Below are 23,187 nucleotides of genomic sequence, written 5' to 3'. Positions count from 1 at the left end.
TTAATTGCACATTGACTATAAAAACAGTACTGTTTCAGTGTGTGCATGCAAACAATTTCTGTGCTGCCCTCGTGTGAATATAGTATCCTGGTGACAGGCAATTTATTATATATACCATTGTTACCTTACAGTCAAATTAGGATATGGTTACAAATTACAAACATTGTTCCTTAATCTTCAATTCTAAATATTTTGTCTGTAACATCTAAAATAATTAAATGAACCTATCAAATATTGTCAATTTTAAATACAATTTAACTATCTATAAATAGCCCTTGCGTTCTGTCCAATCACAATATAATAAGACAATGGGTATATTTTAAAACGTATAACTACAATACATGTTGAATTTAAACTGGTATAGACAGCTAAGCAACAGGACAAGTCCCGTACATGTCACATACAGGGAACTTTTGCCGGGCACTAGCTTATAGAAGCATCATAAGTGATAATGTACAGGTTAGGTACTATGTATAAGGTCAAATGTCCGTGTGACCGCATTATTAATATCTGGCGTATCACTCTGACTGCGGGTCGCATTGTAGCAGCCGGACAATGGATGGGTCACTCTTAGCACCCTCAATGAACTCCTCCAGGGAAAGTTTGCCGTCATTGTTCGTGTCCATCTGACGGAAGATTTTGTCCGTCCTCTTCTCGGGTGTCGATTCGTCCTCGGGCATTTTCATAACTGATCCCACCATTTTATAAATTGCCTGGAATATATAAAACATCAATTTAATAATTTCTTCTATGATTAGCTATTATATGCAAGTTGATATTACGTTTAACTATCTAACTAGGGTGACGCAGTGACCCGAAGTGGGCCTTGGCCTCCGACAACAAAAGTCTCCACTTTCCCCGATCCCGCGCCGTCCCGACCCAGTCCCTGACCTGAAGCTCCCGATGATCTTTATCCACGTCATTCATCCAGCGATATCTGAGACGGCCAATTGGGCGCCGACCATTCCGTCGTCCCATGTATGCGCGTGGCCGAGCCAGCGGACTCGTTGCGCTTTGATATTACGTTTATAGAAAACTCAGGCAACTTTCAGTTCAGCTAATTAACGCAAATGTTAAATGTGAAAGAATTTCTAAGTTCAAAATGTATTTTCTTTTCTGTGTATAACAAAAGTTTCTCTCATTTGTGATTCAATTAAAATTGCAAGTTTAATACTTTGAGGAAAGAAAAGAGAATCTGCCAGGAAAAATAATTAACTGTCAGCGGTATTTATCTGACTCAAGTTATTAGTTCTTTACCAAACTCTACGACTTTGATCTTTTTTAATTCATGAGGTCTTTATTTGTCGTCGTTATAAATCCGTTCTGCTGTGTATAAAATAATGAAAAATTAAATGGAATGAAATTTCATTTCGTATAAAAAAGTAGTATTCATCATGATTTTCCATTCACGCTTGCAACAGCATGAAATAAAAGAAATTGAATCCTGCACCTCTATCAAGATTCAACGTCACGTTCAAATGCTGACAAGTAATAGTTTAACGGGTCTGAACCATTACACTGAAAGCATTGTCAACACTCTTTGCACAAATTTGCGCTATTTATTTATCGCTTTATGAAAATTTATTATGATATAAAACAAAACTTATGTGCATATCTACTCGAGGGACTTTAATCCGCAAACTTTGTGAAACATGTATGTACATATTTAAGCAACTGTCAATCTATTAATTTACTAGCTGCCGTCTGCGCCTCCGTCCGCGCTGAATAAAAAAGAAACATGATAAGTAGCCAATCTGTTTTTCCAGATTTATATTTGTGCCAAATTTCACCCAGATCCATTGAGCCGTTCTGGGGACACCTTTAAACAAACATCTATCAAAACATTCGCATTTATAATATTAGTAAGATAGTAAGCAGTAGAAGTAATATAATAAATGCGAGCTATAAGTTTAACATTTTTTAAATAATTATTATCATATATCTTGAACATTTCAAGTTTGTAATAATCAAATACATCGAGGAAAGAATACATCGAATTAACGAATACACCGAAAACATCGGTTTGACGGAAACACGATATTAGGTCAGTGACAGTGGATTCTTTTCACTCTGATTAGCTACTGTATAGAGCGAGTGCTATTCTTTTCCAATTAAAATTTAATCAGACAAGATTACTGAAAGATAATCTCCAAATCCAAATTACTCGTTATTAATTGAAAACAAATCCTTTTATTATACTTAAATGAGAGGCTTAAATAAGGGAGGTAAGAGTTTGTTATTACGTAATTGCTCATTAAATAGACGATGGATTGTTAATAGTATTACTGACATAAGCCTCGATATTATACAACGAAATTCGTTCTATTCCATGAAAATGTTTTTCGTATTTATTTACGAGAATTTTCGATACAAAACCAAATCCTTGTAACATTTTCTTTTGTTCAGTATTAAACAATATTTTTGATGGTTATTAAAAGAAAATAATAAACATTAATGATTTAACAAACTATCAAAGTGCACTATTTGGACGAGTGTCATATATTTATGTGATGATTTATCACATTGTGTGGTGTGCGAATTTTTTTCAAAGGAACCAACGTTCTTGTTTATCAATTTGTATACATAAGCTAGATACAGACTAAACTAAGTATCAAAAGAAAATTAGATTGTATCAGACTCAATTCTAAGACTTCAATCTCATGAATACTATCTGATTCCTACTCAAATCGAATTGATGTTGTCATGTTTTTAAGACTATATTCAATACAAGCTAATATGATCACTTAGTAACCAAGCAACGGACTAGTGAATGACGTGCGCGTCCTTCAAGTTAATCTAAGCCTGCGGATATGAGGCACCGCTCCTTGTTACTGTTCGTTTTACAAACACTACCGCTGCTATTCTCATAATATTATTAATTAGTAACAGTCCTTAGTCAGACATAATATTTCATTCATAACTATTTAGAGCTAATGAGAAGCATTATAAGCATATATTAACATTTTGCTGTTGGAAAATATGTTCAATTCTACACTTTGAAACTCATGACTTATCTGTTGTTAATAAAATTGGAATGTCTGTATTTAATTTAGAAAAAATGTATTTTCGGTTTATTTGCGATACCATTTTTGTCTGTCCACAGGCACGCGTTTGTTCTGAAACAGCTTCCCCTTTTTTGACGAGACTTTATGACTTTTCGAGCTTATCTTGCTTTTTACCTTAGGCTACTTTTTTATTCCACACTGACGAGGTCGCGGTCAACAGATAGCGAACAATAAAATAAAAGAATTATTCTTAACAAAAAATCATGTGATGAATACAAAGAAGTTAGTTATAGAGCGAAGTTTTTAAATAGTAAATCAATAATATGATATACTTACACTGACAATCTCGAGCATCTCCTGGCGGGATATGTAGCCATTGCCGTCCAGGTCGTACATCGAGAAGGCCCATTTGAGTTTCTGTTCGAGTTTGCCGCGTGACGTCACGCTAAGAGCGCACAAGAACTCCCGGAAGTCTATAGTGCCGTCGCCGTTCGCATCAAACGTCCGGAACACATGCTCTGCAAACTGCACAGGACACCAAGCATCAAGTTACTACACTGACATGAGCTTACAATTGCTACCGCCTACAAATTACGAACTTCGACTGTTTATTTGTAACTGAAAAATGTAACTGATCATCGGTACTCGAAACTTGAACACTGAAATATAATATGTAAACAACTTGTTGCCGGTTCACAGTTACATAAACTTCGCTTCATAAACTCACAATCTATTTTATATAATCAGTTGATATCAATCCGATATATTTAGAAATTTTCAAGAAAACTGGCTATATTTATGATAGAAAAAACAAATACATTTCGTCTTGATAATTTTATGTTTATTTTGCTCGAGGTTAAGGTCACTGTGCGGGCCTACGTACCCATGCGTATTAACCATAATCTAATTTTGTAATTAGATTGTGGTTACGCCATATGAGACCCTAGGGATTATTTGAGAAAGCTTAAGCGTTTCCAATTAAATTAAAATATAAATACAATATATGTATGTATTTTGAAGATAAGATGAGGCACTTTTCCATACAATTTAATAAGGAAAAGATTGGAAGAGAAAATGGATTTGACGGAGGAGGAGATGAATAGGAAATATCCTTATTATGCTTAACCGATTTTTTCGACTAAAAGACTTCTTCAAAGGTAGGCAACGCATATGTAATTTATTAGTTTATTATGGATGCCTTGGGGTAGTAGTCACTTAACGCCAATTAAACCACTTACGTGATTTGCAGTCATCTACCATAAAAAAAACCATGTTTATTGCGTAATAATGAAACTCTGATATCCAACGTTTAGTGGAATCGGGAAGAATACAATTAAACTAAAGCCCGCAACAGACGCTCAGTTATAACCACTGTTCGACCAATTAGTTAAAACTAAACATCTGTAGCGGGCTTTATGGAATAAACAAAAGGTCGACTAAATTTTTCTAAGAACGATAGATTGCGATCGTCTTCTAAAAGCTGGATGGATGGAAAAATTCAATATTCACCTTGAAATGACCTTGAGAAAAAATAGAAGCGAGAAAAAATAAAACTGACATAATTACGGTTTATACGAAATTATTTTTACAAATGTCAATAATTTTACCTAAGAGAGGAAGACGTGTTAGTATTCTAAAACACTCCATTTCAGGACATGAATTAAATTATAGTAAGCATGAACTACGAAAGTAGATACATAAAAGTAAAGTTGTAAGGAAATAACGTTTGCGGCACATCTGAAAGGAGGTCACTCATACTTGGCGTGGTCGACGTAGACAAATGGCTGGCGGGAAATGTTCTCGGATAACAACCTTGACCGGCACACAACTTAGGACAATATTACGCTAGGATCGATAGGCGACCTGGCTCCTGTTATGAAATTTAATCTTACCTTACTAGCGTCCCCGTAAGGAAAGAAATTGCCATATATCTTTTTAAATTCCTCAACAGATAAGTGGCCATTGGGACAATCCTTTAAAAAACCTTTGTACCATTCCTGTATTTCGGCATCTGTAATAAAATACCGGTTCTAATTATTCAATAAAACAGCGAAATTTATGTGACCTTTAAAGAATAGAGGCAAAGCGTGTCAAGTAAAACTTTGATGTTGTAAAACGCGATGTGCCCTACTCTACTGAGACAGATAGCAGAATTATACAATAAAAGAACGCTGCATTCGTTCGCCACTTTGAACTTCATATTATTAATACCATGATAATGCAGCGAAGCCCAGGGATCTCTAGTACACATCGAACATGACCAAACATTTGTATGTCTAATTAAAATATCCAATCCTAGGAAAAGATTTCTTTTAAGTTTAGTGCACATTTTGTTGATTAACAAATAATTATTCGGATAAGAATACATTTACCTGAAAATTCAGTGTTCTGCTTTAGGTCCTCTAAGACCTCAGGCTTTAGTTTACTGTTTTGTTTGCCCATTTTAATTATTTTCTTACTTTGCCGGTGTAATCTTCGCCAATATTTGCCAAAGTCTTGTTATCACTTTTAAACCTTTAAGCTTTGTACCCTACAACATAATAGCCTAACATAAAGATATCTATGGAATTATGAAATCGTCTTTAAAAAATTGTACAACAAAGCAGGGATCGAAGTAAACATAAAAAACAAAAACAAAAGACGCAATATAAAATTACACGTGCAAGGATAAAATTATTTAAAATCGTATCAATATTCGCATGAAATGCATAGTTTGATGATGAAATATTTTACAAAAGCAGAAGCAAATATTTTTCATAAACTCTTATAGTTTTGTCAAGAAAGATTAAATGTACACGTAAAGTAAGTTTTGTTTTAATGTACAACAATAAATGTATAGGCGATTCAGGAAATGAATCAGGCATTATTATATTTTATATAATATTACAAAATAACAGAAAATACACAAAGACTAAGTTATTTTCTAACGTATATAATGGAAAAGTTTTAATAGGTAATCTCTTTGACAGCTTCTTATCCAACGTGAGACCGATAGCGATACTCCCTTCAGAAGAGTTTATCTTGAATTCAAACTGTCTTCAATCACCGCTAACGATGTTGCCGCGAAACTGAAAATACAGACAAACTCTTTACACAGAGCAGATAATGTTTAGAATAGCTTAGTCAATAAATCTGTTATCAAACCTCTATTTAATACATGCTTCTTAACAATGGTAAGTAAATTGCGGCTCAGCTTTAGTTTATATATAAAGATGGTAAAGTGAATTATTAAACAAAGTTAAATTTCGCTGTTCAACCTTCATCAAAGTACTTCGCGTATTATGCCTCAAATACACGTCACACACATCAGTATACACTTAAGAAAGTTATATCAAAATCAGTGACATGCTGATGTTAAAACATAACTTTTTTCTGCCGAAACACTTACACAACTCATCTAAAAATAATTCCGATTTGACCTCCTAAACTCTGCTTATACAAAAAAAAAACGCCCAGCCTTGTTGAAAACAAATAAAAAAATATGTTAAGTTAAGAATGTTATGTCATTGAAAAATTTCTAACGTTCCTGAATTAGTAAATAGAATTAATAATAATAATGAAAAAGCCATGAGATATCAACATGCGAATGTCCTACTCTTGCTTGTTCTAAACATAAAAAGCTCGATACTGGAAACTGTTACCGAATTTTAATCATGATCTCGTTGTTGGATTTTGGACACATTCGTAGCAAAGCAAAGCTTCAATCGTATATCTCCGGCCGCCTATACGCATCGCAAATCGATATTTAGTTTATCGTGAATAAGAAATTTAAACCTATAAGCTTACTTTTGGTGATCTTGATTACATTTATCAACAAAAATCTTGTAAAACTTTCAAAATATTTTACATACTCATGTAAATTATTTTAAACTTTAGCTGTCAAAATGTAAAGTGGAAGTTTCTCTTTTAGAAACTTTTGCAGACAATATTGCTAAAATGTTAACAAAATTTTGTTATCTTCAATGGCTTATCCTTTTTTTTGCAAATCTCGTGTTTGTTGATATTACATCCTGTCACTATTATGTACAACTTGATCCCTTTTTCTTTTGCTTTTTGAAGATAAATCTGCTTAAAACGTACATATTTCTTTACGTATATATTTCTTTATTGGCATTATATAAGTTATATTTTCAATTTCTAAAGCCCTACACCAGCCCACTTTGCGTGTTGGAATGAACGCCCACTTAATTTTTTCTCTGTAGAGCTTGTTTTTAATAAGAACGAAGAGGGTTGTCATGCGATCCATAAATTGGACACAAATTACTATACTATTCACATTCGCCATTAAAATAAGCATTAAAAAATTCGCGTATTGAAGTATAAAATCGCTTAGCAAGCTGGAAATCGTGTTGCGATTTAAGAGACGAATCTAGCAAACAAGTTGGAGTTTATGATTTGAGGTTATTACCTGAGGAAATGCGTTGTAAAAGAAAATGGCATATACAGGGTAACAAAGCGATGTGTGTTTCTCCAACCTCTGGAGTTATGCTGAAAAAAAAAAAAAAACACTACGAATGTAGATACTCGCACATAAAAGAAAAACATACGGGTTTGTAATGCTGGCGCTCGTGTTTAATGACATTAATTTCGAGGCGAGATTTGTTACCCGCACAACAGTGGCAGACAGGTCTAACTTCAAAATTCAATTTAGGAACTTATCACGTCGAATAAAGAGAGTTCGAATTATACGACACCATCACTGTAGTTTTAGTTTCATTGAAACTTGCATTTTTAACTAATTTTAGGTCTAGAACCAAAGTGCAATATGATGATCAGTATACTGATGCTCACATGATTTATCCTAAGGGTATTTACTAATTTTCTAATATTTATTATTTTTAAATTATTTTTATTTCTCACCTAATGTTTTGAACAATTACACGTTGCGTCTTACAAGTAAATAATGCTGAATTTCCATATTTCAAGTATAAAATAGTTGGGTATTACCCTTCAGTCTGGTGTAGAGAGATAAGCTTATACGCTAAAAAGTCCCATTGAAGCCTGTAAGCTTGTGACTGGCATGTTCCCTGAATCTAGGACCGCCATAATGTTGGGATTAAAGTAATAATTTGATCTTTTAACCTTTCACAGCACAAACTAAGAATAGGCAGGTAAAGGGAATAAAGGTTTACTAATTTTATAGATAACAATTAAAATTTTCTTATTTAAATGGTCGTTTTTTACCATTGCCGTAATTAATAATTCATTTAGATTCAGAACAAATGATTCTGAGGGATGATCCTCTTTATTGTAACTATATGTTAAGAACCAAAATTTTTACAGTATATAAAAATAGTCTTTAAAATGATATAAAATCGAACGGGTTTAAAAATACTAAAGTGCCTTATTGTTTAGAAACTTACCTAGAAGTACAAGTCACCACAGACACAATTTAAAATATAATCAGGGAAAACTCGCGATCAACTTCAAGACAGCCGTCGCCTAAGCCCGCAGGAGAGCGATTGTGAAAATAGTCACCTCTCCCTGATATTTAAACGTTTGGAAACAAAAGCCTTCAAGGAATTATCCCGAACATCTCTACATACATTCGGCGTATCTCATAATCTAAAATATCGACGCGTGGATTTTATTAGTTTTTGTTATTCAAATTTGCACACGCACACAATCACTGTCGCTGATTTTTCCTTTATTATTCGGGGTAGGCATTATTAGTCTATGAAAGAAACAAGTCTTATTTTTAGATATAATTAGATTCGCAGGGGCCATACAAGCAAGCATGATAAGAACTTTTTGTACGTACGACTTTATCTCCTTGCATTTAAATTTAAATTTTGTGAATTGACAATAACAACGCCGAATTTAAGTTTAAAAAATGTCCTAAAACGAGACCTATTGTTCCCCAACACAAAAGCATACATATTAATAAACTTGTAATATTGAAATAAAAAATATTTCGTATACATGATATATTTGAGTAGCTGATAAAGAAAAAACATTTTTTTTTAAATTTTGTCTGTATGTCGCGTTTGTTGACCGGTTAATCTCCGAAACAGCCGGTCCAATTTGGACGGGACTTGGACGGAAAGGTGCACGCGGGCATATAGACCGCAGGTATTAAATGTGTATTTCGTAGATGTAAATATATAGCATCTGTCGTTCGTCACTGAAAATTAGCGTAACCGCTTTAAGGCTCTATGAAAATAGACGTGAGGGAAAAATAATTTTATCTCAACTATTTTTTCCCTGCCATTCTTGTAAATGTCGACTGTACTTCATACATAAGTAGTTTAATATTAACACATTAAAAAAATTAGAGTATGCATTCTTCTCCTAAGAAAAGGTGAAGTGGTTTGTGGTGATTTGGATTTAAAGAAAAAGGATGAGAAATCCGTATTAAAATGTTTTTAAAGAGAAAGGAAGTGAACTTGTGTTTCCAATGAGCAATGAAAAACATCTAACATTTGAACTTGAGCCATGGAAATAACTATAATGCACTTATTCTTCATTGCTATGCAACACACCTTGGCCTTCAGTCGCCAAGTCGTTTATTCAAGTAAAGTAACCTTGCACTTTTGATGATTGATGAATTAATTAAAACTGTAGAGAGGGTGGTGTTTATAAATAAATATTAACGTTGCCGTCATATAAAAATATTACTTCAGCGTATGGCTTATTTTAATGGGAATTCAATAACTGGAAATTGACTCAAGTTTAATTGATGTGTAGCCGTAGCACTTCGTAGGTACGACGTGGTAATAATGTAATAAATTATTACTTCTATTCCTAGCTTGGACTGCATATCGATGAGATTAGTCACCGTCCTAGGTACTGTACGATGAAATTATGTTAACTAGTATTATCTCCAATCATCGAAATAAGACATCATTGTGTTACGTTTGTTAATTAAATGATGCGCTATGATTCTGTTTCGACACCTTATAAGTAAAAATAAAGGTTCTGTAAATGAAAGATTTTTGCAACTTTATCAGAAAGGTAAAAAAATAGACAAAAAATACTGCGCGGTATACGATACGCGGCACTGGCCACTCAACCACTGGGCCAGTGTTACCGCAACAAATTCATTAATTGTTCGCTGCTCGGCCAACATATAAAAATACATAGTTTTAAATTAATTTAAAAGCAGTGAAGATATAACTCCGGCTTAACTGTCAGGGAAAGTTATGGAACAAAGGGATTCCTTTAACAATTATAGCAAACAGTAAGCAGGCACGTCTATTACTTTTGTCATAGGCTACAAATCAAGCGACGAAGTTCAACTGATGTATATATTAGTTCTGCGACAAAGGATTCGCTGCGAAGAGTTCTTCAAATATTAAAACGTAGTCGCTCTTTGATAAGGCGTCACACTATTGCGTGGAGGTCGAAGAGTCTCGCCAGGGGGTATTAATTATACCGCAAAGAGAAACTTCGTAAGACGCGGGACTTTGAAATATGAGAAATAAATAACATCAAAGTAATTAATACAGTATTATAACTAAGTAGAGTGTCGATGTCACAGGGTTTAGCGTTTGACTTACAATTGGTCCTGGGTTCAAATCCCGCCATCTGACATTTTTGCGGTGAAGGAAAATTCTTGCGGTGCGCATAGGTACCTGAGAAAAAATTTAAATATATGTGTGAAGTCAACCGACCCGTACTGTGCCAGCGTGGTTGATTTTGACCTTGTTAGGTAAGCTCTGCGCCAACTTAGGGTATACTCCGCGTCACTCCTTGGGGACATATAGTGAGCTGATGATGATAATCTAATACCATTACCACTCCCTAAACGGAATAAACTATTCGATAGATGAAACGCAAAATTTGAATTTTTTTAAAAACATGTTTTAATATAGTATACTATACTATACAAGGAAAAACACAACGGCAGCGTTTAAGTAGAAGAAATTCGAAGTACCTTACAAAAAGTACTATAAATAAGTCATCGGTATTGTTTCTTAAAAAATTTTGGTAAACCGATCTTCGAGTTAACTGTGTAATATATTTTATCACCAACACTTTGCGGAGTTGCGACCATGACTCTGCATTTATCATTGGATTTTCCAATATAATGCGTTCCTTTGTTTCTGCGGTATTCAACATTATATATTGAGAGATTACTAGTTTGTATTTACGAAGTCAATCAAAAATTATAGAAGCGACGTTGAATAGTTGCCTGTTATACTCCAATCACTATAAAACTGGTGTTTTAAAACGTAAATGCAATAGTACTGAACCATAGTTCAATATAAATAAGGTGGTAAACAAGAAAGCCGTTCACCCGATGATATAAATTGTTACTGCAGTTCACATAATTCCATTAACATGAACACGTCCACCATTTGAAATGGAAGCCGGTCACAAATCTCCATTTTACAACATACTGATACATCGTGGTCATTTACTTAACATTTATGCGTGGCTACATAAGTAGTAATACGTTTTGTATATTTCGCTATTCTTATCGAAGTCATCTTGCAACAGTATCATAAAACAACATTTTGTGAAATGAGAAAGATAAAAATTTACAGTTTTTCGGTCTTTTTGTACTACTCAGATATCGAGTACATTAAGACATAAAAGCATCATGTACAAGCTTTTTACTTATTCAGTTTTGATGGCTTTCAGCTGATACTCAGCTTTCAACTAAATACTGCTGAACATAAGATGCTTCGAATGACGCCATTCTTATTGATGCCTGTCATCTCAATGATTTACATATATAACATTATACAACCCAGCTCGATTTATACTCATAACACAAAAAAAAAAATAGATTTACATCGAATCAATTCATCTGTTGTAAAATTTATAAACAAATCAACATATTTTGCACTTGATTTATACCGTGGGAATATAACACGATTTTAGCTTTAAAAGTATATTGTAACGTAAGCTTTAAAATGTATTAACACTTTAACGGTAAAGTAATTATGTAATTCTTACAGTCTATAGTAAATTATAAAATGGACTCCTACGTGTCTTATTATGTGTTATTTGCGTAACGTACGTTTCTTACTATTATCGATCTTATGCCATAAGTCTGCAGTAACGCTATTACTGCAGACATTTTGTTGAATGTGAAGCAATTAACATAATCGTCTTGTATACTTTATTACCGTCGGTTACTGTAATTCTTAGTCGCCATGCTGAAGAAAAGGTATACATGTTTTTGCTTTATAGTTCGAAAACGCATACTAATTCTCTTCGCTATTCCAAATTGCCATAAATGAATTCTACGCCTTCTGCAGTTTTACATCATATCTAGGTGACGGGACAATCTCCGCGTAGCATAACGGCTCTGCGTACATATGGCTACTGCCAAATTTACGTTGAACTTTATATTTGGCACGCGTATGGGTGTCTGCGATACATGTTACGTTTTAACTACACAGCGTCATAAGCAAGTCACGATTGTGAGCAGCATCCGAGCTGATTGCGACTGACCTGCTTCCAGCCACGATATACAACAAGGATTGTTGCAGAACAGTACCTCTTGAATTTGTATCTAATTCTAGTCTCTTGTGTTCATTATTTCGATCGTACATAGGGGCTTGTCGAACACAACCCACACATCACTTGTATAGTATACAGGTTTATATGAGGCGAAATGTTGAAGTGTCTCTCTGTCGACGCGATCCGGCACTGCGCGGTATCAGCGAGTGACGCACTCCGCGACGTAATAACTCCGTGATTACAGCACCATGATTAGACGTGCGACGCGTGGCCCGCACAATAGTTTAATGTGGGCGAGCTAGAGTATAATTATACATTTGCATATTATCTAGTGGTATGGTATGTTTTGAAAACGCTATCTTGTAGCTCATTGCCTTGGCTTAGGTTATAGTCAGATCAGACATACAAATAGATTCGTATTAAGAATCTCCTTAATAGTATCTAAGCATTGTGAGATTGGTTTGGTACCTACTATTTATTTTTACCGTACCGTACGTTTATGTTACGATTTAAATACTAAATAGCTAGATTTTCAACATCATTGAGATTCTTATAGTAGGAGCTTATGACTAAACAAATATAGAGTAAGCAGTTTTATACTGTAATTGAGATCGTATACGTATCCGACTTGATTGACAAACATGTATCTTTAACTTTAATTCTATCTCGAACAACAATAAGAATCAGGCGAGCAAGCAATGTGTTAGGTTTAAAATCTCAAGAGACCTGACGACAAAACATTTTTGTGGAAAGTTGGAATAAAAATTGTTATTGTATAAAAAGTACGATGATTCAGTTGGCTCAGTGAGAATATAAATAATTCAATGTCCGAATAGACGACTGTTGCGGGCTATACTGATGTCATACCGTGAAGCGTTTTAGAACGATGTACGTACCACTTGTTTCATGACATCAGAGTCACGTTTATTTTTAGGGTACAAGTGGAAGACAGCGACCAATACAGGCACGTGTTGTACGTACTAAATCGGACAAAGAGACATGGAAGCTCCGAGATCACTAGATTGACTAAGAGTAAGATTCATTGAAAAATTACAACATTCGCGTAAAAGGAGTACCACAATATAAGACTAAAATACCAAAATTGCTTTTTTATGTAATTCAAACTATATTTATATTTTATTTTATTGACCGAATATGCTGCTATTTCCTGGGACAAGATAGAGGTATCATCGACTGTCATATGCAAACGTATACTCTGTTTAGGGTAGGTTAATAGTCAACAATGGGGTCCGTTAGGATAGATTTATAATGAAAAATCTGTACTAAGGGACTGCATGAGAAACTAACAAACGACAGTGTGGCACTGAGGGTGTGTGTGGATAACATTGTTATTTTTTCTTCGCAAACTACAGTTTTATTATTTCTTCACCAATTATGTACTACTGAAGCGATTTTGAATCATTTATGACTGAGTTTGGATTGATTACCTGGTTCAGCTACGCTTTTACTAGAACGACTAAAATGGCTGCAATCTGAATACGTTACACCTTTATCGCGGAAATTTAGTTAAAGGTTTAACGACACGTAGGCACGCGAGCAGCACCTTTATAAAAAATAGACTTGAATTTCAACTATAATCATAGGGAGGATGTTTTAGAAATTCAACAACAATATAAGACCCATTATTCACATGCATTTACTCTGAACTTTCAATTTATTGTTTCTGCGGACTTAGTGCGTTGGTAGATTAATAAGTCAATGGACTAGTGACAAGACAACGTGTGTAAATAATTGAGTGGCGGGTTAGGTCAAGTATGTCATAATCGCGCCAGTCGCGCCAATATAATATAAATACAAGATGTCGCCCGAGACTTTGTCAGCGCGGAATTTAAAAAACATAAGTAGCCTGAGTATTCTTCCAGACTATGGTCTATAACTATGCCAAATTTCATTGAGATCCGTTGAGTTGTTCCATCCATCCAAACATTCGCATTTATAATATTAGTAAGATATACACTGCGACAAACTTTTAGCACAAATATTGAGAACGTTTTCGTAACGTCATTATCTCATATATTTATCGCATATCTCATATTTGTATTATCTCATACAAATTTTGGCATATTTAGTCGATGACGTTACGAAGGCGCGTGTCGTAAACATTCGTGCAAGCCCCTCTAGCCCAGTGTGTAAGCGCTGTTAACGTGGTTAGTGAAGAAGTGAAGAAGAAGAAATGAATATATTCGCTAAAGACCCTTTGTAGGCGTAGAAAATGATACATCAATTAAGACATGTCAAGATTGCTACACTACGACAGTCTTTTTGACGTTTTTTAACATTGATAGGGTGGCACTATGAGCTAGGGCCATTTAGTTTTACTAGGCTAGGGTCAGATAAGTTTGTCGGATCATACTAAGCTGATTCAGGTAATAGTAATTTCGAACAAAAATTTGTTTTTTATCTTATATCTTTATGAATGCACAAAACAGCAATGCTTTAAAGTAGACTTATCATTGTACTTAATTTTAAAGGTCATGCAATTTTAAATATAACAATGAGATTACATCGCGCCCTCTTGACTTCGAGCAAAGGTCGCGATATCGCAATTTGCGACTAGACCGTTATAAGACATTAATGATAATTTATCCATAAGAACTCACTCTACGGAGATGTTAACAGACTAGACTCATAAAACGTACATTATATTAACAACGACATAAAACGTTTTTAAAACTACGCATGTACTTTTATTGTCAGAAACGAGCGCTTACGCTTGATGTTTACTCGGAAAAATGAAATAACGTTGCAGGTAATTATTAAATGTTAAGTTATTTTATTACTAATAGATGTGTTAGGTAACGAATACTATTTTTTCTTATTAAAAATTTCATAACACTTTCATTAAATACGTTTCAATAAAGTAGCACTATTGTTGTCAATTGATGTGGCCAATGCAGTTGGATTTATAAACACGTAATATTCTGTATTTTTCATTTTACCTGCAATAAGTACTTTGCATTTCATTCTTATTTATAGGAAGCAAGGAAAAATATTTTTCCATACGAATCCTTTCTCTGGAATTTTAGAGGATGAATTTGAATAATGTTTTACAAGTCTAAATCAAATGATATCGCAACATAGATGATTAGGAGTCGATTAATTGATAAGCCGAACAGCCCAATGGGAAACACCTATCAACATTATGGCTGCGCTATATAACGATAAGTTGCTATCTTTGTCAGACGAACAAAACTTGGAAAACAAAGTGGTATTTTTATTGACATTTGATGATTGTATTGAAACATTGTGAGTAAATTGGTTGGAAGGCTGTCATTAAATCACAGGAACTTTATTAGATTATGTATATGTTACCTAGTTCGGAAGCGGCCAAGCCCTTACATAACATGACCTGACCCGCCAACGACCACTAGAAAAAAATTACCGACAGTTTTTAGCATTTGTTTCGTGCTAAAATTTAAATGTAAATCGTTATACAATGCGATACATTAAATCTTATACAGTGTGGTGATCTTTCAATGGATAATGTTTAAATAGCCAACAGAAACTTATTTCAAATACCGGAAAAATAAAAGGTGATGTCAAAAGAAAGATGTGGGTAGAATTCATCTTACTAATATTATAAATGTGAATGTTTGTATGGATGGATGGATGTTTGTTTGAAGAACGGCTCAACAGATTTCGATGAAACTTGGCATAAGTTTAGATCATAGTCTGGAAGAACACAAAGGAGGCTACTTATTATGTTTTTTTTTCAAGTACGCGCTGAAGGAGTCAAGGGCGACAGCTAGTATAATCATAATTCAGCATGGAGTGAAACAGTTGCACTTTTCGGATAAAGTTTAAATCATCATACGGTAGTAATATTTCAAATACTTACGGATTCCGTAATAACAGAATAACACATTAATTCACGGGTCCCTATTCCCGTAGTATTCAATTCAAAATATGTCCTAATTTCGAAAAATCTAATATATAAAATTCTCGTGTCGCGGTGTTTGTGGTTAAACTCCTCCGAAACGGCTTGACCGATTCTCATGAAATTTTGTGTGCATATTCAGTAGGTCTGAGAATTGGACAACATCATTTTTCATACCGCTATTAAGTTTTTTTTAACTGCACGTGGACGGAGTCGCGGGCGACAGCTAGTATTATATAATATTTACCTTTACATATGTGAGAAATAGAAGCAAATCTATAGTGCGTTCCACGAAAAAAATATTTAGTAAGATTCGTTAAATGTACATTCTAATCATATCTAAAAATAAAAATTTTAAATGCTTTTCGACAATATATACAGCAATAAATTCAGTTGTTAATATTAAAAATGTTTTACCCTTCAATTTAATTTTGTTGAGACGAAATCTACGTTAAAAGTTGAATACTAACACTAACAAGATACAAAATACGATTATATTAACTCTAGTGAAGTTGATGTTGAAACAGAACGCAGCCAGTTTGAAACATTTACCAATATAGTAAAGCGTATTCAGCTTAAATCCGATTATCTAGATTGAAATCTGCTCCGATATTGATAACGATTGAATATTGACAGGCTGGTTCATAGAAGTGGTTATGTACATTTATTTTTGAGATGCGATAGAAAATAAGGATAATTGTTTTTGAAATACAGGAGTAGAACAGAATTTATTTATTGACGAAGAACTTTATGAAAAATAAAAAAGTATAAAAATTAGTCGGTACTCAACTAGAAAGTTTTTGCAACGTGATGCAATCCACACATATGTGTAAATTCCCGAAATGGCAAAAAGTGGATTACGGTGGTTTATTTAGCCACACCAAATGGAGGTATAACGTACGTATATTCTGCCTACCCCTCTAGGTTACAAGCGTGAGTTGTGTTTTTATATGTAGTAAGTTTTAATAATGTAATGTTATGGCGTTGAAAGTTCTTACATTATCTCGTCGCTGCTCAAGGCAAGAACGTGTAAACCTCGTAGAATAAATATAAGCTTTGCGGTAATTTCTCTAAGCGTATAAAACGATCCGCATTATCATCGCCGCACACGAGTACCAGAGATCGCGTCATTTTTCACGTTTGCGCATTTCTATTTTGTTAAAAGTACATTCGTGTAAAAAACACACATAGGGTTTGCTATATTATGGTGTTATTAAATGATGCGTTATAAAATGATTTATTAAGTGATGTTCGAGTAAAATGTATCAAACAAAACTGTTAGCTTTTTACTTTATTAGATATTAAATATATTTATCGTCTTAAAAAAAATCGGTCAGAGATCCGTTGATTTGATTTGGCTTTAACTTCAGCTTGAAGTTAAAATAAAAATTTCAACTGTCCCTAATCATTATTATAAACTTATACATTTTAGTGACTAAAAGCCCCCGACATGGTCGTCACATTTTTTCTTTAAAGCACAATCCTAAAGAATTAAAAATTCTTTCCCTACATTCCTGCGCGTACAATTTAAAACATCTGCTTATGATAACCGCAGCTGCTACGACAAAAAAAACCTTTTATGTACAAAATTACGCTTGGTTAATTTAAAAAATTATATACAAAGTTTTTAATGTCTACACCAAATATATACTAATATAATACATCTACATAATTCTAAATCAAGTCTTGATAGGTAGTTTATATGTGCTTGTGAAATCATTATGATATATCAAAGCACTTTTAATTTCCTTTCGGTCTGGGAAAGTGTGTTTTGTTTTAACCCATCAATATTTTTTCAGTAACAACCAACGTTTTACTACTACACTTTTGCATTGACTTGAGTTCATCGAACCTTAGGCTACTTGATCGCAGTTCAGCGTGTATCAAATTTACAAAAGCATGTTCTATTCAGATTGGTAACGGGAACCGTGCTTGTTAGAATTGGAAATACTATTCATTATTCCGTCCACTACTAGGGCAAAAGGAAACTATTTGTTTCTATTATAGGCGCGATACGCAATAATCTAGATACAGGCACGAAGAGATTATTTCGGATAAAAGCATAAAATATTTAGAAAAGTAGGATCTCCTTCTCCTAACGTATAAATTGATCATCAAAATATAATTATCGAAGCAGTACCACATGGCTGTATGTTGAACTACACATGTACGTGTTTATGAGTAAAGTAAAAACTTCAGCTGTATTTTGATTGAACCCACAATTTTAAGCTACAATGAGATCAAAAAAAGGTATTGAAAAACGGAATATAATAACCAAAGTAATTTAATGAAGGCAGGACATCGTGAACTAAACTTATCCGCTGTTTCTATCTCAGTGGTCAAATCTGATAGACATGTCATACAACATTTCGCAAAATTGTAATAAGCTCCATGTATCATGCCTATAATATAAGAATGATTTATCGATGTCTTTACAGCAAGTTATATCCTATCCAAATAATGTATTTCAGGTTCCGTCATATTAGTCTAGGACATTAAGTTTCTATAAGACGTTAATTGAAACTAATTATAGCGCTTCTTGTGATTAGACGAAAAACTATCTGAGAATTTACGATTTGGAATCATAATAAGTAATACATACTTGTAAGATCTGACATAATAATTAATCCTTAAGGTTGAGTTCAGTTATTTAAATAGTACGAAAATGACCTACATCCAGACAATTGTATTGTTAATTGGCTATACCTGTATAGGTTTTGTTCAGGTGAAGTTATTTATATAATATTTGCAGCTTCTCACTAATTTTTAAGTACATAGTGCGTTTTATTAATTTGTTTAATTTCATTACTTTGATAAAAACTAAGGCAACAAATAATGCGCTTTAATTAAAGTGTAGATTAGATAATGTCGGGAAAGATTTCTTTACTATTATATAATAAATATGTTTTACTATTGATCTAATACAATCTAAAAAAAATAAAACTGCAACTAAACGGTTTCATAGTGATTCATCTTAGATTGCACATTTCGATTTCCATTGGCGTTACTTTTTAATGGAATGCAATCAAAATGATTGTGTAACTATAGTGACGCAAATGTTCTATAATATTTTCCTTGATTGAGAAACAATCTGTATACGTCCTGGACTATGTCCGCGTTAAGAAGTAATTATGCAGCCTTTGTTTCATTATATTGTCATCAAACACTTACTAGAGTTATATATTATAACCTCGCCTATTATTACACTAACCGAGGTTATTCTTAACGAAGGATAGGAAAGTTGCGCAAAAATGGCATATAGAAAATGTTATTTACATGTACCTTTTTATTTTTATAACAACGGCGTGAAAAAAGGTTACAGGTTTTTATTAGGCTGATAGAAGGGTAATATTTTTCGCGGGTATTAATGTTTTCGTGTGCAGTAAGTATTAAAGTTTGTACGTTCTAAAGTGTTTCGGGTTTAATCAGCTAGATGTACAGATGATACCTATCGGATCGGAAATAAATTGTTGCCCGCCTCAACTTAGATCTTTCAGGTTTAAATATAAACATTCACAAAACAGAGTTTCCATTTTCGTTGCATACGTATTAAAATAAAATGTATTTTAGTCAAACAAGTGAACATTAATGGTTAATAAGACTTCACTTTCCCATAAGTTCTAAAGATTACGAAATTTACTAGATATAAGAAAAGGGTTAGCAATGAATGAAGAATTATACAAAATCTCTACGTATACTTAAATTCGTTGAGTATTTTCGATTCTTTTAGAGAATTTCATAGAAGTTGGCTGAAATTGTTACTACTGTTTAGAAAAATAGGGAAATTAGTTTGATTATTTATTTATCTATTCGAAGATAATTTTTACTCGAAATTAGATCGATAAAACGACATAAATCGCCAGCTTCGCCTTTGGGCGAAAAAGTTAAAAACGATTAAGACTACTTTAGTAAAATGAATTAAGACTACTTTAGGAAAATGCTATACAAGTATGTAATATGTTAGATGTATAAAGGATTATTATGTTCTTGTCATAACCTCAATATTTGAAAATTCATATCGGAGGTCTCTTTAAACAGTTTAACCTGGAAAAAAGTACACAATGGAAATTTCTTACCGCATTTGTTATAATCAATATAATACAATGCTAAATATATCTTATTTTAATAGAGTGGTAGCGGTCATCTTAAACTTATATAGATATTAATTACTATATTATTTATTGATAATTTGTAGCAATAACAGATAGCAACATTTCCAGAAGCAAGTTATTAGTTTATTGATATTTCAAAGTAGAGTTCAGTGAATTAAAATAATTATGTTTATTAAGAATACATTCCACTAATTGGATTATTTTTAGAACTATATATTCAACGGACCTTGTAAAAGGCAATAATTGCATGGTAAATTACAAAACAATGTTTGTTATTGCTAATTTCAATTTGTTAAATAATTGTGAAGTGTTTTAATAAAGAGCTTAGCATATTTCCATAATTTTACAATTTTTATATTTTTGTAAGTTAGCCAATTCCCTATATATTTTATATTTTTTTTAATCTTAAATTATCTTGTAGCTTATGTATTAAATTATACAGTTTTGCGTTATTTTATTTTTGAAGTAATAAAATAGCATATTGACATATTGTTTTGACATGCAATTGTTTTATATTTAATTAAAAAATATGTCACTAAAAGTTCGAAATGACATATAAATTTAAAAAGTGGAATTTATGAATGAATAACACAAAAAAGTTAGTACGTATGAAAAACTTACCTTGTTGACTGCAACATCTTGATGGCTGATGCAGAGATTGGCGGTGCTGATGATTTGCTTTAACTGATTCTATTTGGCGATTCGTGTTTTTACATACATTTTTAACAACACATTCTTATTATGGTGTTAAAAATTATTGATGTCTAAAATTTATACATATGTGAAACTGAAGAAAATAGTTGTCTAAAGTTTATATTTTTAGTCGGAACATTTAAAAAAACGTGTTATCACAAAAATCTTTCTTGACAAAACTATTTTAAAAACATACCATTTTAACAGAGTATTACGTAATAAAAACCTAAATAAAAATTACAATGGTGAAATAAACCACTGGTTATTTATAACAACAAATAAAAAAATGGCAAGCAATCAAACTCGAATATTAGTTTTGTTCATTATTATAAAGTTTATACCTAATTTAAGTAAAATTCACATTTCACGTGAATACATTATGTACAAATCGTCCAGTCGATTTACAGAAAATTATTCGTTCAGCATTTATCTTCAACGAAAAATTAACAAGTTTAACAAACAGTCTTCAACTGCATCTGCATATGGTGACGGTATGCGCCATATTTCCGGAAGGTTTTAAAAGTATTGCCAGATCTATTAATATTCATTTCACATTGAATATTTAATGTTTTGCCTAAAATTTTAAGTGAAATTAAAATTCACTAAAAAGACCTTTTTTTTCAAATTTCTCATACTTTATGTCCGTGTGTTGTATATAATTTATAAATACAAAAATAGAAATATTATGATCTCAGATAGGTATAACAATTAACTTCTTTTATTCTTAAACATACTATTTCTAAAACACTTATGAATAGAAAATTGGACTATTACAAAAAGCGACTAATAATAGCAAAATAGCAATTAATAAATACGTCACTGAAGAATAACTGACAGTGACACTTAAGTGACACTGACATTTTCAGTTTTGTGTTTATTTTTGTTTTCAAAACATGTTTTTACAGCCGAAGCATTCATACGGCATTTTTTACGGCGAAATTTATAGGAAAACGCCATTAACCCAAGATATTGATTACGGCAGAAGCAGTAGGGCTGTTAAAAGCCATGTCTTCTGTTGTATCACACAAACTAAACAAAACTATAATATTTTAAGGCTCACATCACATTTTGCTTCCTCTGAGACTTGCATAAATCTGCTAAATTGTCCATACTTAACACTGGAAATAATACCTGGTAAAGATCTAGCCAATCTATGGGTAAATTCTTTCGGTCGATTCAACCTTTTATTCTTGGAGGGAATTAAAGGTTAAATTGTATCTTAAACATGGAAATATTAACAGAGATACAATACCAGTATTAACTTGCCTACGAATGTGATACCTATCACATTTGTTTCAACGATTATGGCTTTGTTCCTACACCAGTTTCCCGGGGCGTAATTCGCATTTGTGACCATTTCATATGTGGTGTGGGCGTAGGATCCTTAGACCACATTTTATTTAATTGTCCGAAACTTAAAATTCAACGGTATGACCTACTTCCTGAATTCCCAAACCCATAACATCCCATTTTTGCTAACCCTGGTTAAGGTTTAATATAAATTTTCAGATACTAAAAATATTAAACTATAAATCACTGTGTTTGATATCTTATTTTTAAGTAATCTACTAACAATTATGTTGTCCTTTATCATTGTCTCAATTAACATCATCAACTACCGGTCATTTGTCAGGGAATATTGGACACTGTTACCTTGATGTTGGCAAAATCATCGAAAAAACGATGCAGTCCACTATTAATTAAAAGGAGAAACATTATTTACATTTCTTATTTTAACTTTCTCAAAATATAAATATTTAAATGGATGCTTGTTAGAAGGTATCTCCAGAATGTCTCAATAGATCTCAATTAAATTTGGTATTTATATAGAACATGGACAAGAAACACCTTCAAACAAACATCCATCCATCTAAACATTCGTATTTATAACATTAGTATGATAAAACCACTGTAAATGTGAGATGCCTCTAAGCATAAATGGGTACAATAAATAAAATAAACTTTCTCAAAGTATAATTCTTTTAAATTTATTTAGGCATAAATATTGTATAACATCATACTTTGGCTTCTACATACATTTCATTGAAATACATCGGATATACAA

The 23,187-nt window shown here is 32.8% G+C and overlaps 1 protein-coding gene across 3 annotated transcripts; it reads right to left on the bottom strand.

The window, feature by feature from the left end:
* Window positions 1-36: 36 nt before the first annotated feature.
* LOC106717057 (neurocalcin homolog) lies at window positions 37-21,617 on the bottom strand. 3 transcript variants are annotated; one of them, XM_014510747.2, is made up of 6 exons: window positions 21,051-21,183; window positions 7,414-7,493; window positions 5,378-5,535; window positions 4,898-5,016; window positions 3,342-3,530; window positions 37-713 (listed from the first exon to the last, which is right to left on the bottom strand). In XM_014510747.2, the coding sequence occupies exons 3-6, from the start codon at window positions 5,445-5,447 to the stop codon at window positions 519-521; spliced, it is 573 nt and encodes a 190-aa protein (XP_014366233.1). In that variant the 5' UTR covers window positions 5,448-5,535; window positions 7,414-7,493; window positions 21,051-21,183; the 3' UTR covers window positions 37-518. The 3 variants fall into 3 exon arrangements, with proteins under 3 accessions (XP_014366233.1, XP_045541971.1, XP_014366231.1); XM_045686015.1 differs by lacking the exon at window positions 21,051-21,183 and adding an exon at window positions 12,457-12,476; XM_014510745.2 differs by lacking the exons at window positions 7,414-7,493; window positions 21,051-21,183 and adding an exon at window positions 21,464-21,617.
* Window positions 21,618-23,187: the final 1,570 nt, after the last annotated feature.

This window comes from Papilio machaon, chromosome Z (assembly GCF_912999745.1).
Source record: "Papilio machaon chromosome Z, ilPapMach1.1, whole genome shotgun sequence".
Classification (NCBI taxonomy): Eukaryota; Metazoa; Arthropoda; class Insecta; order Lepidoptera; family Papilionidae; genus Papilio; species Papilio machaon.
This window is presented reverse-complemented; position numbering and strand designations above follow the sequence as displayed.